The sequence below is a fragment of the Podarcis gaigeae genome (assembly GCF_964106915.1).
Source record: "Podarcis gaigeae genome assembly, chromosome: 1".
In the NCBI taxonomy this organism is placed as follows: domain Eukaryota; kingdom Metazoa; phylum Chordata; class Lepidosauria; order Squamata; family Lacertidae; genus Podarcis; species Podarcis gaigeae.
In genome coordinates, this window is record NC_139678.1 from 43,936,440 (window position 1) to 43,951,101 (window position 14,662).

At 42.8% G+C, this 14,662-nt stretch overlaps 1 protein-coding gene across 2 annotated transcripts in view; it reads left to right on the forward strand.

Annotated features, from left to right (window-relative positions):
• The window catches only part of TYRO3 (TYRO3 protein tyrosine kinase), a 69,566-nt gene that overhangs the window by 48,620 nt on the left and 6,284 nt on the right, over positions 1–14,662 (forward strand). For both annotated transcript variants that reach the window (XM_083744488.1, XM_083744487.1), the window contains exons 10-17: positions 4,110–4,239; positions 5,397–5,494; positions 7,045–7,140; positions 7,917–7,997; positions 8,708–8,800; positions 9,942–10,063; positions 10,982–11,091; positions 13,893–14,052. In XM_083744488.1, the coding sequence (XP_083600614.1) occupies positions 4,110–4,239; positions 5,397–5,494; positions 7,045–7,140; positions 7,917–7,997; positions 8,708–8,800; positions 9,942–10,063; positions 10,982–11,091; positions 13,893–14,052 (890 nt within the window). The remainder of the gene's footprint in view (positions 1–4,109; positions 4,240–5,396; positions 5,495–7,044; positions 7,141–7,916; positions 7,998–8,707; positions 8,801–9,941; positions 10,064–10,981; positions 11,092–13,892; positions 14,053–14,662) is intronic.

Consider the following 14,662-nt stretch of genomic DNA (forward strand, 5'->3'; position numbering starts at 1 on the left):
TCATAATCCTTACAAGTTTCTCTACACCTGGGTTTTGTGTTAATTTCTATACACTGAAGGTTCTGTTTGTGGATTGTGAGGGATTTGACTGTGAACAATAAAGTGTGTATATATGGATGGATGTACATTCCCAGTGCTTTTTTTTCTTAAAAAATGTTTAGGGGTACTCTCATTTTGACTCAAGAAAATCACCATTTTATAGTTCAAATCTGGAAAAATAAATACAGTAAAAGGACAAAAGGACAAAGATTAAAAAATGTTTAGGGGTATGCATACCCCTGCGTACCTCCCGCCCAGAAAAAAGCACTGTACATGCCTATACAGAAGTGCTTTGTGTGTAATAATCCCATAAGGTGTGAAGCAGGCCAAAGCTCTTTGAAAACATAGCAAATGGGTCTTACTTACACCAGTCCATTTAGCTCAGTGTTGTTGACACTGATTGTCAATGGCTCTTAAAAGGTTTCTGAAAGGATTATCTCCCAGCCCTGCCTGGAGATTCTGGGAGTGAACCTGGAGTCTTGTGCAAGCAAAGTGTGTTCCTTACCACCGGGCACTCCAAATCTGCAACTCTTAATCCTGTGCATGACGGTTTCCGATTCCCTACTTATCTGTGCACTGTGCATGGATGGCACATTCAGCAGTAAAGAAGGAGCTTGGGAAATCTTGTACCACATTGCACTTTCCCCCCTCTCAGGGTTCACTGTGCTGCTTCCTCCCCCATCCCTACCCAAAATTGTTGTTCCTTTTTTCCTCACAGACCTTTAAATACATAGACACCCCTCAGGGGTTTTTTTTAGTCTTTAAACTGCCCTTTCTTCCTTTGCTAATTATGGTTCTTCTTCATAGCAGAGAACGAAACAATACAAATAAACATCTTCCACAGGTTCGAAAATGTGACTGATGTCAAAACAGGGCTGAGAGATTGTAGATGAAGGCAACAATCTTATACAAAGTTAGGCGCTCTCAAGTCCAATTATTTCAGTGGACATAAAACACATTCTCTCTCCCTCTCCCTCAGCCTGAGGCTTGTTTGTGTCCCAACCACAGCCACACCTAACACAGTATGTTGCTGAGCTTATAAACGCTTGAAAATAAAGCTTCATTACGGAAATGCTGACACACCAAAACTATAGATCTGTAAAAATAATGAAACTTTGTTCTACGCTTGAGCCTGGTGGAAAATAAAAATTGCTTACTTTCTAGAATTAACTAGCTGGTACTGAATAGGCATTTCCAGTTCCCACTGCGTGTGAAATATCTGGGGCAGCTTGTTAGCATACGGGTGGGGAAGCTTATAAAAAGATTTAATGGTGCTGTTTGAGGAAACCAAATGCATTCTTATTTGAAGCACCCTCAGCCTGCACCCTCAGCCTTGCACCCTGTTCCTTCAGGGCTGTGGGAAAGGTCTGGTAGACTCTTTCTGTTGCTCTCATCAGTGTCAGCAACAGAAAACAACTGGGTGTATGTGTGGCACAGGAGGGGCAAGGTATATTTTTAGGTGGGTGAGTTGTGTCCCACATGTTAAGATCTCTGAAAGAAAAATAACAGTATATTTTAAATGGCGGAGTCTAGCAATGGGGAGGCAAATGGGGGCAGCTCCCTGTTCGTGGGGCACTTGTTTCCCCTGCCCTCTTCTAGTGCCACCTGTGGCTATCACTACTACTGGCACTGTACTATTGTGTCATTTACTTCATGCCAATCATGTTCTTAATGCATCAGAAGGGCCTTTTTCTGAATGGCGATGTGCCCAGTCTGTTTGAAGGCACTGCATTTGGCTGCCTTTGTCCCATCCCAGTTGAAGGAGGGTGCTGTGATTTCCACAGGAACACTGGAGACATTTTAACTTTGGAAGAAGAAGAAGAAATAGGGAGCTTTCATGCCTGCCCCCTAGCAATAACCACCAAGAACATGGGGTAGAGATGTGGGTTCTCACAACGCAACAGCCCCAATCCACATGGGAATACTCCCAAAGGTGATGACATGCGCCTGGCCCTCAGGTGTTTCTCCAAGTGATGCTAAGTGCAAGTTTTTGTATCTAATTCGGACTTTAAACTAACACACAAAACTTGTGGGTTTAAAGTGGCATGTAACGTGTGAAGTAAACATTTTTAATGTAGGATGATGCAGTCTGGAAATGGAGAGCTTTTTTGGGTTAAGTTCAATATTGAGCTACTGGACATTTTCCTGTTGTTCTTTTTAACAAGCATGGTTCCAGGGTAAGGGCTAGAGACTTCCTCCCTCCCTATATAGCAGACCAGAGAATGAAGACCATTTGTTCCTGGTGCCAGCACCACAGGTGTATTCCTGATGGCAAACCTCCCACTTTTGCCAAAACGAAACAAAAAAATCAGAAATACTGATTTCTCCTCCTGGTGTTGTGGGTGTGTACCTTTCACACTAAGCACAGTAATGATGTTGCTTGTCTGCTTCTTCGTTGCTGAGATAGAATTCCACCTTACTCCAGCATTTCCTGGTGAAAAATGCTGCCCGCCTGTACTAGTCCCACAATTTAAATTTTTAAAATAAAAACCACTGTCTGTATTTTAAGTGCAATTTTATTATGCATTCTTCGTTTGTGTGTTGCAAGTGTGGTCAATCTCTCTCAATTGCCATCTGTTGGTTGCACAGTCTTAAATGTTCTTGGGATCAATTGCAGCATATTTTGCAAGGTTTGGGGGGGGGAGAAGGGGGCTGAGCAAAGACCACCCAGCAGTAATATACCACCCACTCCTAGCTTTTCTAGAGTGATTCTGGAGGTGAAAGTTGCTGGAATTTAAAGGGCACAAAATCAGATGTGTAAGTGGAAAGGGAATAGATTGCAGCAAATCAAGGGAGAATAGAGTACAGCCCAAATGTTCTGGTATCAACATGAAGGTGTACAAAATAGAAAGGAGAATAGAAGCATCTCTTATGAGAAAAGCATTGGGTGGAGAAGAGTGAGGCTGAATCTAGCTAGGAACAGTATTAAGGATATGGACATCTGAGTGGAATGGTGTCAGGTGTCCATGCATCTGAGGAGGCTAAATGGATTTTCCTGTCTACAGATACAGTTTTAATAAGATTGTATATTAGCCAATAAAAATGGACTGGCAAGAACAAGCATTGCTCAGTTTTTCCTCATCATCACATGTCTAGGGCTTTTATAGCTTTAGTCTAAATTGGGATGCTTACAAATTGGCGGATTTCATAATCTAATTTCCCCCACTTTCTTTATGCTGATATTCAGAAGGCCTCTGGGGATGTTATCTTGCACAGCCTTAGGGTAAGGGAGGGGGAACGAATAAGTTATATTACAGCACTCCAAAATATCTGCATAATACTGTGTGCCACAACCGAAAAACACTCCATACACAAAAGATCAGGGGGGAAGTTTCCCTCTCTTTTGCTGATACAACAAATTTTAACAGGAAATTTCCTATGTCCTGGGCAGCTCGTATGCAGATTATTCCTGCTACAAGTTCCTTGTTCTGCTAAGATTTCCTTGTTCTCTTCAATAGCTAAAGGCCAATCCTAAAAGACTGCTGCAATTGCATCTGGGATTGAAAGCAAGTTCAGTAGTGACTACTTGAGTGCTGCTTTCACAGACCACAGTAGACGCTTCCAAAAAAATTGTGCAATCCCTCCACCCTCCATCCCTACACTCATGTAAATTCTGTCATTCTTGCTTTTATATTTTGCTGGAATTTTGTAGCAACCTTATCCTGGCCCAGCAAGGATAAGGTAAACTCTTCATCAGATTCTGTTGAGGCTTTGGGCAACGAGTTTCAGCTCTTAGTTATTTTTATTTATTTACTAAGTGTATATCCTGCCCTTCCTCGCAAAGGAGCCCATTGATCTTCAGAATATGCTCACCAAACCTGGAATTTGTAGTTAGGTTTTGAAGATGGTTGGTGGCTGCCACTCAAATGCTGGGATGTCCTGTCACAACAAGGTACACTCTATTGCTGTAACATCTTTTTCAGGTTCTTTGGGACATGGCAGATGTGTCTGCTTCTGATGTTTGAGTACTTACACTGTGGAACGTGCCCATTTTAAGATGGATTACTTTGAGTTGCAATTTTCTAAATGTGATTTCCTACTGTCTCACTGAGCATTTCTTTTGTACACAGGAGGACAGAGACAACCTCCCTATGGCACATCCTGGGTCCCTGTAGTATTAGGCATTCTTACTGCACTCGTCACAGCAGTTGCCTTGGCACTGATCCTGCTGCGGAAAAGAAGAAAAGAAACTCGCTTTGGGCAAGTTCTTGTCATCATCATCATCTCTTAATCTGGATGCATTAATGCAACCACATTGCATCACAGGGTTGCCCATAACTATGTAGCAACCCAGGTTGGATTGAGGGAAACCTCTCCTATTTACAAAGTAGAGCTGGCTTTTAGAGCAGGAAAACTGAACAGGGCAAGAAGGAAGTGCCATGGCCTGTGGCATTGGCTAGCACAAGGATAGGGAGCCTGCAGTCCTCCCCATGTTGTTGGTCTCCAAATCCCATCAGTCCCAGCCAGCATGGCCAGTTGTCAAGGATGATGGGCATTGCAGTCTAGCAACATCTGGAGGGACATGGCTACCCATTATTGGCCTGATAATGCATCACAGCTGGCCAATATAGCTTGCTCTGCTCTGATCATGCTACAGTTTGCTGTTAGAGACAGTAGAGGGAGGAGGAATAAGGGGAAGAGAGGGAGCTGTATTGGCAACCTGGACAAGAACGAGCAGCATTGTGGGTGCTTCAGTAGGCCCAGTGTTTCTTGCTGTAGCTCAGTGGTAGAACACCACGCAAAGGAATACAGAGAGATAAAGAAACACAGCTCACAGAACTCTGTATGCAATTATAATTCAGTGGTAGAGCATCTGTTTTGCATGCAAGCTCAATCTCCAGTATCTCCAAACCTGGCTGGGAAGTCTGCAGTCCAGGCTACCTCAACCTCGGCCCTCCAGATGTTTTGAGACTACAATTCCCATCATCCCTGACCACTGGTCCTGCTAGCTAGGGATCATGGGAGTTGTAGGCCAAAAACATCTGGAGGGCCGCGGTTGAGGAAGCCTGCTCCAGTCTGAAACCATGAAGAGGTGCTGTCAGTTAGTCATTGTAGACAATACTGAGTACAGTGTACCAATGGCCTGGTATTCAGTATAAAGCAGCTTCCTTTATTGCCGGGGTGGATACTGTTCCCGTGCTCCTCTTCATTCCTGAAGCCTTTGGAAAACCTGAGGCTGGAAGGGCCTGCCCAAGGAGCTCAGACCTTTTGCACAGCATCACTAAGATGAAATGGTCGGAAATTCAGAGAGTTTCTAAGCTGTTGTATATGTATGTGGAACAACAATGCACCTTTGTAGCACTCCAGTGATAGTTCGGTAATGAGATTTTCATTTTGCTTCTTTTTGCTTCTTTTAGTCATGCCTTTGGCAGTGTGGTGGGAGGGGATCCAGTCGTCCATTTCAGAGCGGTGAGATCTTTCAACAGAGAAGGCCCAGAGCTTATTGAGGCAACATGTAGGTAAAATGTTCTGAGTGATTCTTTACTACAGATCCCATTGATCCGATGAGTTTCCAAGGCTCTCAGGGCAAACTGCTATTTTCTCCCCTGCTACTCCATGCAAAATTTTCTCATTATTTCTGTCAGACACTAAACGTTCCTCATGCAGGCACTAAGAAAGGAACACAGTGATCTCACTGACAGACTTTGACAAAAGACTCATCTTGCCTCAGATGTAACTTTGAAATCCACCAAGATACTATAGTCAAAATCCCCTATCTAACTCTGCAATTTGTATATTGACTTCTTCAGCAGGCAAATCATACATTGCTGGATTGAGATGGAGGCAAGGGAATATTTTCCTTCTCTAGCCTAATCCGAACTATGGTTTAGAAACAAAATGACAATCCTATGCACATTAACTAGGGAGTAAGCCCTATTGACCAAAATGGGCCTTACTTCCAAGTAAGTGTGGCTAGGATTGAGTTTCATGTCTCATTGATTTCAGTGCGGCTAACCTCCAAATAAACACGCATATAATTGTGGCCCTAGATTTCACAAATTGTTTAAGTTATCAAGATGTACTGTACTGCAATAATAAGAAGCCTCGTCTCTCATAAGTTTCCCAACATCCAAGATAAATGGGGGCAACTGCTTTAATTACCATGGTCTGTTGCATATAGGACTGGCTTCAAGGGCCATCAACTTTTTAGTTTTGGTAGCCATGTTGTGAAATACCTTATATGAGTAAGCTTCCGAGGTCTTCTTTTGCCACTTTTTGGAGACTGATTAACATTTCTTATTCATACAGACATTTACTTAATGTTACTTGAGGTTATCTTGGTTTGGTTGCTGCTGATATAGCATTTAAAGTGTATTAACTGGTTTTATTTTTTGTTAGCAACTTAGACATCCCTTAGACATGACCTAGATATGGAATTTAAACCTGAAGTGTACAAAATAGCCTTTATAATATACCTCAAGTGGAAGTTCAGATAGTCCACAACTTCAAAGATCTAATGGCTTCCAAACAGCTGTGATTTATCATCCTCAAATGGCCGTCTGTCAAACGGACTGGTGCAAGTCTGATTCGTTTTTGCTGCTTAAACTTTTCCTTATTTCCTGTTAGCTGTTTAAGAGAAATTCTCTGAAACTTTAGCACTGGGCGGTGGTGCAAAGCAAGGAAATAAATCTGGAAGTTTGAAGCATCTCGTATTTCATAAGATTAGAAAGGGAATTACTGTCGCAGCAATCGTGAACATACAAGTAGCCCAGAGGCGGGAAACCAGATGTTAACTGGACTTCAGCTTTCATTATTACTGACCTGTAGTCATGTTGGCTGAGGCTGGTGGGAATTTGTGTCCAACAACATATGGAGGACCACAGGTTCCCCATCCCTATACCAGAGAGGAACATCCTCTCTGAGTAGAAAGGATGAGCATCTTTCAAAGTCGGTGTCTTATTCAACACCATCTGGAAACCTTGTGATTCTAGGGAATAGCAACAGTTAGGTTTACTGAGATTCTGTGCTTACATGCCCCTTTTTCTATCTCTCTTGTTTCTCCAGTGGACAGTATAGGTATCAGTGATGACTTGAAGACCAAACTGAAAGATGTCCTGATCCAGGAGCAACAATTTACTCTAGGAAGAATGCTAGGCAAAGGTGAGTGTGAACCAGAGCCTGGACCAGGGTTGGGGAACTCGTGGCCATCCATATATTGTTGTACTCCCAACTTTCATCAGTCCTAGCAGGTTTGACCAATGGGCCTTGGATGATGGAAGGTGTAGTCCAACAACCTCTGGAGGACCACATTTTCTGCACCCTTGCATCATTGGGATTAATCCCAATGTGGCTAGAAGCTGTCTTTTATCTGGGTCTTAACAATAATTCTGTATATCCTTTAGTCTGCCCAATAAAAGCAGTGTAGAGCTATGGTTGGCAGTTTGAGGTACCCTGGGAACTTGAGAAGTCAAATAAGGGAAGAGATTCCGCAAAGGAAAAGGTAGAGAGTACTTTGCAAAATATATGAAAAAGAAGGAGATGAACGGGAGGTAAACAGAGAGCAGAAAGGCTGTTAGGGGAAAAGGGGAAAGCAATAAGAGCCAGGGCTAAACTTCTAACTTCCATTGATTTTGGCTGACTTTGGTTGAATTATGCCCTAAGTTCCCGCTGGCTCTTAATTGTCTATATTTCCAGAAGAGAGAGAGAGAGAGAGAGAGAGAGAGAGAGAGAGAGAGAGAGAGAGAAAGAGAGAGAGAGAGAGTAGATTTGAATTTCAGTGTGATATTGCCCACGTACCTCTTTGAAAATCATTCCAGCAGGTGTTTCATTGGAAGAGACCCTCTACCTAACCACTCCATCCTTAATGGCCCCTTGGATTAAAAATCAGTTGCACTATGCTTAATGTTACCTTGTTCTCTTATTGTGATCCTTATTAGGGGAATTTGGGTCTGTAAGAGAGGGTCAGTTGAAGCTGCCTGATGGCTCTCTCCAGAAGGTTGCAGTGAAAATGCTCAAAGGTGAGTAATATGTAGGGTCCCTGAAATGTTCCCAGTGCCTCATTGTCACTACACATCTTGCTATGCCTGTGATCCTTGGAAGGGTCCATAGTTTAGTGGTAGAGCATGTGTTTTGCATACAAAAGGTGCCGGATTCAATTTTTATCTTATTTTAATATTTATCAAATTCATATACCTCCCTTCATCCAAAGATCACAGAGTAGATTACAATATTAAACTGTAGAAATACATACCAAAATAACAAACAAAACAATAACAATAACCCAGTCCACAGCATCTCCAGGTAAAATGCTGCCTGCCCCCAAGAATCCTAGAAACTGTGGTTTATTTAGGGTCTCCTAACAATTCTCCATTCCCTTAACGAACTACATTTCCTAGGATTCTTTGCAGGTACCGTATAAGTCATGACTCTTAAAGTGGAATACGAATGTTTTAAATGTATCTTGTGGATGTGGCTACAGGTTTTTTTAAAAATGGTATTCTATATAAATATTTAAGACAGTCTTGTAAACCCAGTTAGAGCTCTTTTGTCCTACTACATTATATGAATCTTGTTAAATATATAAAATGTGTCTGCATGCTTCTCAGTGGAAACGTTTAATGAAGGGTATCCAATGCTTCTAGGAGCTCTAACTTTTCTGCTTGTTTCCTTGGAAGTTACCCCCACCTAGTTCAAAAGGAAACCTCAGCATTCTTTTCTTTTATTGTAGCGGATATTTTCACCTCCAATGACATTGAGGAATTCCTGAGGGAAGCTGCCTGCATGAAAGAGTTTGACCATCCGCACGTTACTAAACTGATTGGTGAGCTCTTTTGCATCTCGTATTTAGCACCCAAAGCGTATTTCACAGCTCCTGTGCACAACAGCTCCTGACAATGCCATCCTGGCCACTTACCAGCAGCAAGGGCAGCGGGGCATGGGCACACTGCCCTTGCACCATCCCAGTTAGCAACAGTCATGCAAGTGGCGGGAGAGTGGCTCTGTGGCACCACCCCACCATGCTAGCCATTCCTAGCAGTGCTAAACTGGGAGACGGCAGCAGTAACGTCATGTACTGCCCTGTTTTGATACAGTATAAGTTCTCTGAGAACTTACATGCTCTCACATTCCAAATGCTCGTAACAGTACAGTGGTACCTTGGGTTAAGTACTTACTTCGTTCCGGAGGTCTGTTCTTAACCTGAAAATGTTCTTAACCTGAAGCACCACTTTAGCTAATGGGGCCTCCCGCTGCCGCCGCACCACCAGAGCACGATTTCTGTTCTCATCCTGAAGCAAAGTTCTTAACCTGAGGTACTATTTCTGGGTTAGCGGATTCTGTAACCTGAAGCGTATGTAACCCGAAATACCACTGTACACTGCTTCTCTTCTCTGACACTCATTTCGCCATCAAATAAACATTATATATCAGACAATTACATTCACTGCACTGTAGACAGAGATGCATTAGGTGAGCAGGTTAAGAAATGGGACCTCGGAGCACACACTATCCTGTTGTGTTAAATGGGAAGTTCCTGGGTTCAAGGGAAGGAAGAAAATGTCCATTTTTGGATTTATACTATATGGCACTGTGAAGTGCAGAGCTTTTTCTGACAACAACTTAGAGGAGAATGGTTAACATCTGGAAACGCATTAATGCTTACACATTCTTGTGTAGTAAATAAAAATAGATATCATTGAACACAGGGGCTGGATCAGACCAAAGGTTTAGATATTCAGCCCTCCAGAAAAAATAGCAATGCATTTTTATCAGATTATGAACAAAGGAGTACAATCCGGTGCCCTCCAGATGTTTTGGACTGAAACTTGCACCAGCCCCACTTAGTAGGCCAATGGTCAGGGACGATAGAAGCTGTAGCCCAAAACATCTGGAAGGCAATAGGTTTGGGCAGGTGATCAGGGATGACTATACTTGCTAGTTGCTCTTTTCTTCTCTCATATCAGGAGTCAGCTTGCGCAATCGGCCTAAAGGCCGGCTTCCAATCCCAATGGTTATCCTTCCGTTCATGAAGCATGGAGACCTTCACTCTTTTCTACTGATGTCCCGGATTGGAGAAAACCCTTTTGTAAGATTCTCTCTCATACCAGATCTCTCACAGAAGAATTAATTGGAAGGTCACACGTCTTTATTTGTTGAATGTACACTATGCATCTTCTTGTATTGGGGCAGGCCTCTTATACTCTGCATTAAGTTCAGGCATTCTACTTATTGCTGTCAGTTGAAGACAAATTACAAGCTTTGTTCATTGCTCAGCATATAAACATGTAAAGCTCACCCAGGGCACCTCCAGACATATGTGTGTGTGTGTGTGTGTGTGTGTGTGGTTGCAGTTGTGTTCTGCAACATTTATTAAATGCAATGGATGCAGTAACAGTGCATTAGTTGTGGCTGTATACTAGGCAGTCCGTACACCATTCTGCTTTATTAGTTCTGTGTTGATTCCCCAAAGTTTTTTGCACTATTGTTGGGAACTACAGCGCAACAAAAGCAGGTTGATTAAATCACCAGAACATTTGTGATATAAGAAGTTCCAGGATTTCAGCAGGAAGTATGTGAACTGCACTGACTGGAAATGAAACAGAATGCCTGCCCTGAAACCTTTGCAGGGGCAAACGGTATTGAGTGTGGGATCCCATGCAATTAGCACAAACCCATGATGAGCACAAATAATCACGCTTGCACAATAAAAGGATGCCCGGAGGAGCATGTAGTCAGATTGGAGCTAGCCACTAAGATTGTTTAAATTATATAGAGTTCCAAATGTGGAGTTCCATTTTTCCTAACCCAGTTTCTCATACAACGTTTGCAACACATTTAACTGAAACACTTATTTGATGTGTCTAGATCCAGTCTGGCTCTTCTAATCAGAGTTTGTCATCTCTGGAGTTGATAACAAATGGGAAAATGCCTGAACATAGCATGGCGAAACATTTGCAGTTTGTCCAATAATTGGATGTTTAATAACTGTTCTTCTTTTCTGCAGAACCTGCCTCTTCAGACACTCTTGAAGTTTATGATTGACATTGCTAGTGGCATGGAGTACCTGAGCTCCAAAAACTTCATCCACAGAGACCTTGCTGCTCGGAATTGCATGTAAGTCCACAAAGTCCTTATTGGTTAACTGAAACATTTGCAGAGATTAAGAGAAACAGAAAAGGTCAGTTGGGAAAGCCCAAGGCTCCCCAGGTGTGGCTGCAGCTGACTAAGTCCATGAAGGAAACTAGGTCATGGAGAGCCTTTGTGAACAATGAAACAATTCATTGATTGATTAGCTCTTGCAGGAGATGCAAACAACATTGCCTGCTGCTAATGCATCCATTGCAGGAAAGTTGCAATTTCCCAACATTCGGACTAGTATTGTGAGTTGACAAGGAAAATGTGATTTGCCTCCCTTCCAACGCCACGAGTGCTCTGAAAACGATTGGGTGGGGAACTTTTTGCTGTCTATATACGTCAAAGTGCAAGTAGATAAATAGGTACCTCTCCAGCGGGAAGGTAAACGGTGTTTCCATGTGCTGCTCTGGTTCGTCATAAGCGGCTTAGTCATGCTAGCCACATGACCCGGAAGCTTTACGCCAACTCCCTCGGGCAATAAAGCGAGATGAGCATCACAACCTCAGAGTCGGTCATGACTGGACCTAATGGTCAGGGGTCCCTTTACCCTTTACCTTATATTACTTGACTCCGGCTGATAGGAGTTGGAGTCCAATATCATCTGAAAGGCCACAGACTTCCCTTCCCTGCGCTAATATCATGGATGCATCTTTCACACTTCTCCATGTCATGAGCCTCACACCTTCCCAACTCCCCAGCCTGAACCTGTGCCATTTTGTCATGTTTTCCCCCCCAATATATTCCCTGTGGGTGTGTACTCTCCTGTTGAAGTTCTTAGATGTGACTAACCAAAAAGACAAGCAGCGAGCTCATATAACCCATCTCTTAGACTGCCTACCATTTCAGGAAGGTGGTGACATTGACTCAGAAAGACAAGGCAAGGAGAAATGTTTCAACAAAGGAAAATGTGGGAAGGCTTGCAGGAGAGGATAATTTTAATTTTTTTAAAGAAAGATACATAAAGGAAAAAGCTATTCCCCCCCCCCCGCCTCAAATTTTATTTATTGTTTATTTTATTTAGCAAATGTATAAACCTCTCAATCAAAAGAAAAATCTCTCTTAAGTGGCAAACAGTTTTCAAAAGTGTAACACAATATAAAATTCAAAACATGGGTAGAATTCAGAATCACGCTGTGACAAATGTTCCCTCTGCACAAGCATTTTAAATTGCTAGATGCAAGAATCCCCCTCCCCTGAATGTTGTTCTGGGGGCGGGATTCTCATGACCTCCCCCCCCCATACTTATTTTTTCAGGGAGCCCTGTTGTATAAGCGGAAATCCTTGCACAGGGCTCCACTGATAGGGCTTGTCAAGTGAATCCCATCCTTTATTTTTACTGAGACGAGGCAGATCAAAATCAAACAGAGCCATGAAAGTGTCAGAAGCAAGTCTGGAAGACCATAAGGAGGAGTTGTGTTTGGCTGTTCCTAAGCAGAAACCCTCTTCTCTCTCCTATCCTATTCTGTGGGGAATTGGATATTATGGTATGGATATTAGTATGCATATAGCACTTCATCTTTTTCTTTTTTTTAAATCTCTTTTGCAACATTGTCTGGAGAGGTGTTTAGAAAATTTAGACCAGTCAGATAAGTGGAGCAACTGGAAAAATCTATAGCAACTTTGTTACACAGACGTATGCTTGGGTACCATTCTGCTATTGTCATGGGTATTTCTCATGATATCAGTGGCCTCTTCAGCCTTCCTCTCAGGAGATGTGTGCAGGTCTTTGAGGAGCTGCTGTGAAGGGTGGGGAAGGGGCCTGTTGGGCCCTTCAAGAGCTGATGGCTCCCCTGCTTCTTCTCACTCCTCCCTGAAGGAGGCAAGCTGAAGTGAATCACCTCGTCCATTTGAAACCAGCATCCTCTCCCTGTCATATAGGAAGGTGCCTTCTACTGAGGCAGACCATTGGTTCATCTAGCTCTGCGTTGTCTACACTGACTGGCAATGGCTGTCCAGGCAGGAGTCTCTCCCAGCCTTACCTGGAGATGCCAGGGATTGAGGCTGGGACCTTCTTCCACTGAGCTATGCCCTATGGCCTTTAGACATAGGTAGCTCACTTCCTAAGGTAAACAGCTGGGAGACTACCAGTCCTGCCGACTACTCAGCAGGTGTTAGCTGCTGATGACTCAGGTTCACCAATAGTCTTAAGCATACTTAGCCCTGTGAGACTCTCAAGCCAGGGAAGGCAGTAGTGTTTGAAGGAGAAACCTGCACTTGTTGTTTCCTTCCTGAGTATGCCAAGTTGCTTGAATTCTTTTTTCTTTTTCTTTTTTAAATAATATTTATTACTTTTAAAGATTACAGAAAAGAAAAAGAAAAAGAAGAAAGACAAGAGAGAAAAGACACACACAAAAAAGGAACAATACAATACAATATATAAACAATACAAAACACAACCTAAACACATTTAACTAAACACATTTAACTAAGCTAAACAAAACCCTAACCCACCCTAACCCTAAACAAAATAAAACAAAAACCATTAAAAAAAACATACATCACAGCTTTTCCATGCTCTATCTTTCATTCCCTTGTTTCCTTGACATCCTCTCACCTCCCTTTTTGTATTCCACTTCTATTAATTGATTCAGCAAATCCTTTCCATCTTTCTCTATTTTCTGTCATATTATAAATATCTTAACATATTTTTTATCCTTATTTTCCATTAAAACTAAAATACTTATATATGCTTAACTCCTTATAACATTTCTGCTAAGACCATAAAATTTCTTCCCACCATTTTTCTATCACTCATTCTTCTTCTTTTTTGTTTCCTTTAGGTTGGATGAATACATGAACGTGTGCGTTGCTGATTTTGGGCTTTCAAAGAAAATCTATAGTGGAGACTATTACCGCCAGGGCTGTGCCTCCAAGCTGCCAGTCAAGTGGCTTGCCCTGGAAAGCCTGGCGGACAATCTCTACACAACACATAGTGATGTGGTGAGCCTTCTTTGCTCTTCCCAGGAGCACCTGCTTCCCTACGTACAAATTCTGTTGCCGCAAAAACCGTGATGATTCTTGTGGCACCTTAAAGACGATCACATTTATCCAGGCATAAGCCGGGGTGGAGACCTCCAGCCTTCTGGCCAAATTTGGCCTGGCACAGGTCTCCGTTTGGCCTGCCAGGCCATTTCCACCAAGCCACACTCACCTGCCCCAAATGTGATGTCAGCTGTGGGCAAGGGATATGTACAGTGGTACCTCAGGTTACATACGCTTCAGGTTATAGACTCCGTTAACCCAGAAATAGTGCTTCAGGTTAAGAACTTTGCTTCAGGATGAGAACAGAAATTGTGCTTTGGCGGTGCGGTGGCAGCAGGAGGCCCCATTAGCTAAAGTGGTGCTTCAGGTTAAGAACAGTTTCAGGTTAAGAACGGACCTCCAGAATGAATGTACTTAACCCGAGGTACCACTGTATATGGAAACTGGGAGGCTCAATTGCACAGGCAATCCCTTCAGAAAGCAACTTGGCCGCCCCATGCTTGGCCCTGGGAAACACTGAGCAAAGCACCTTGTGCAGCACTTCCCAAACACCCTACAGTCTGGTACT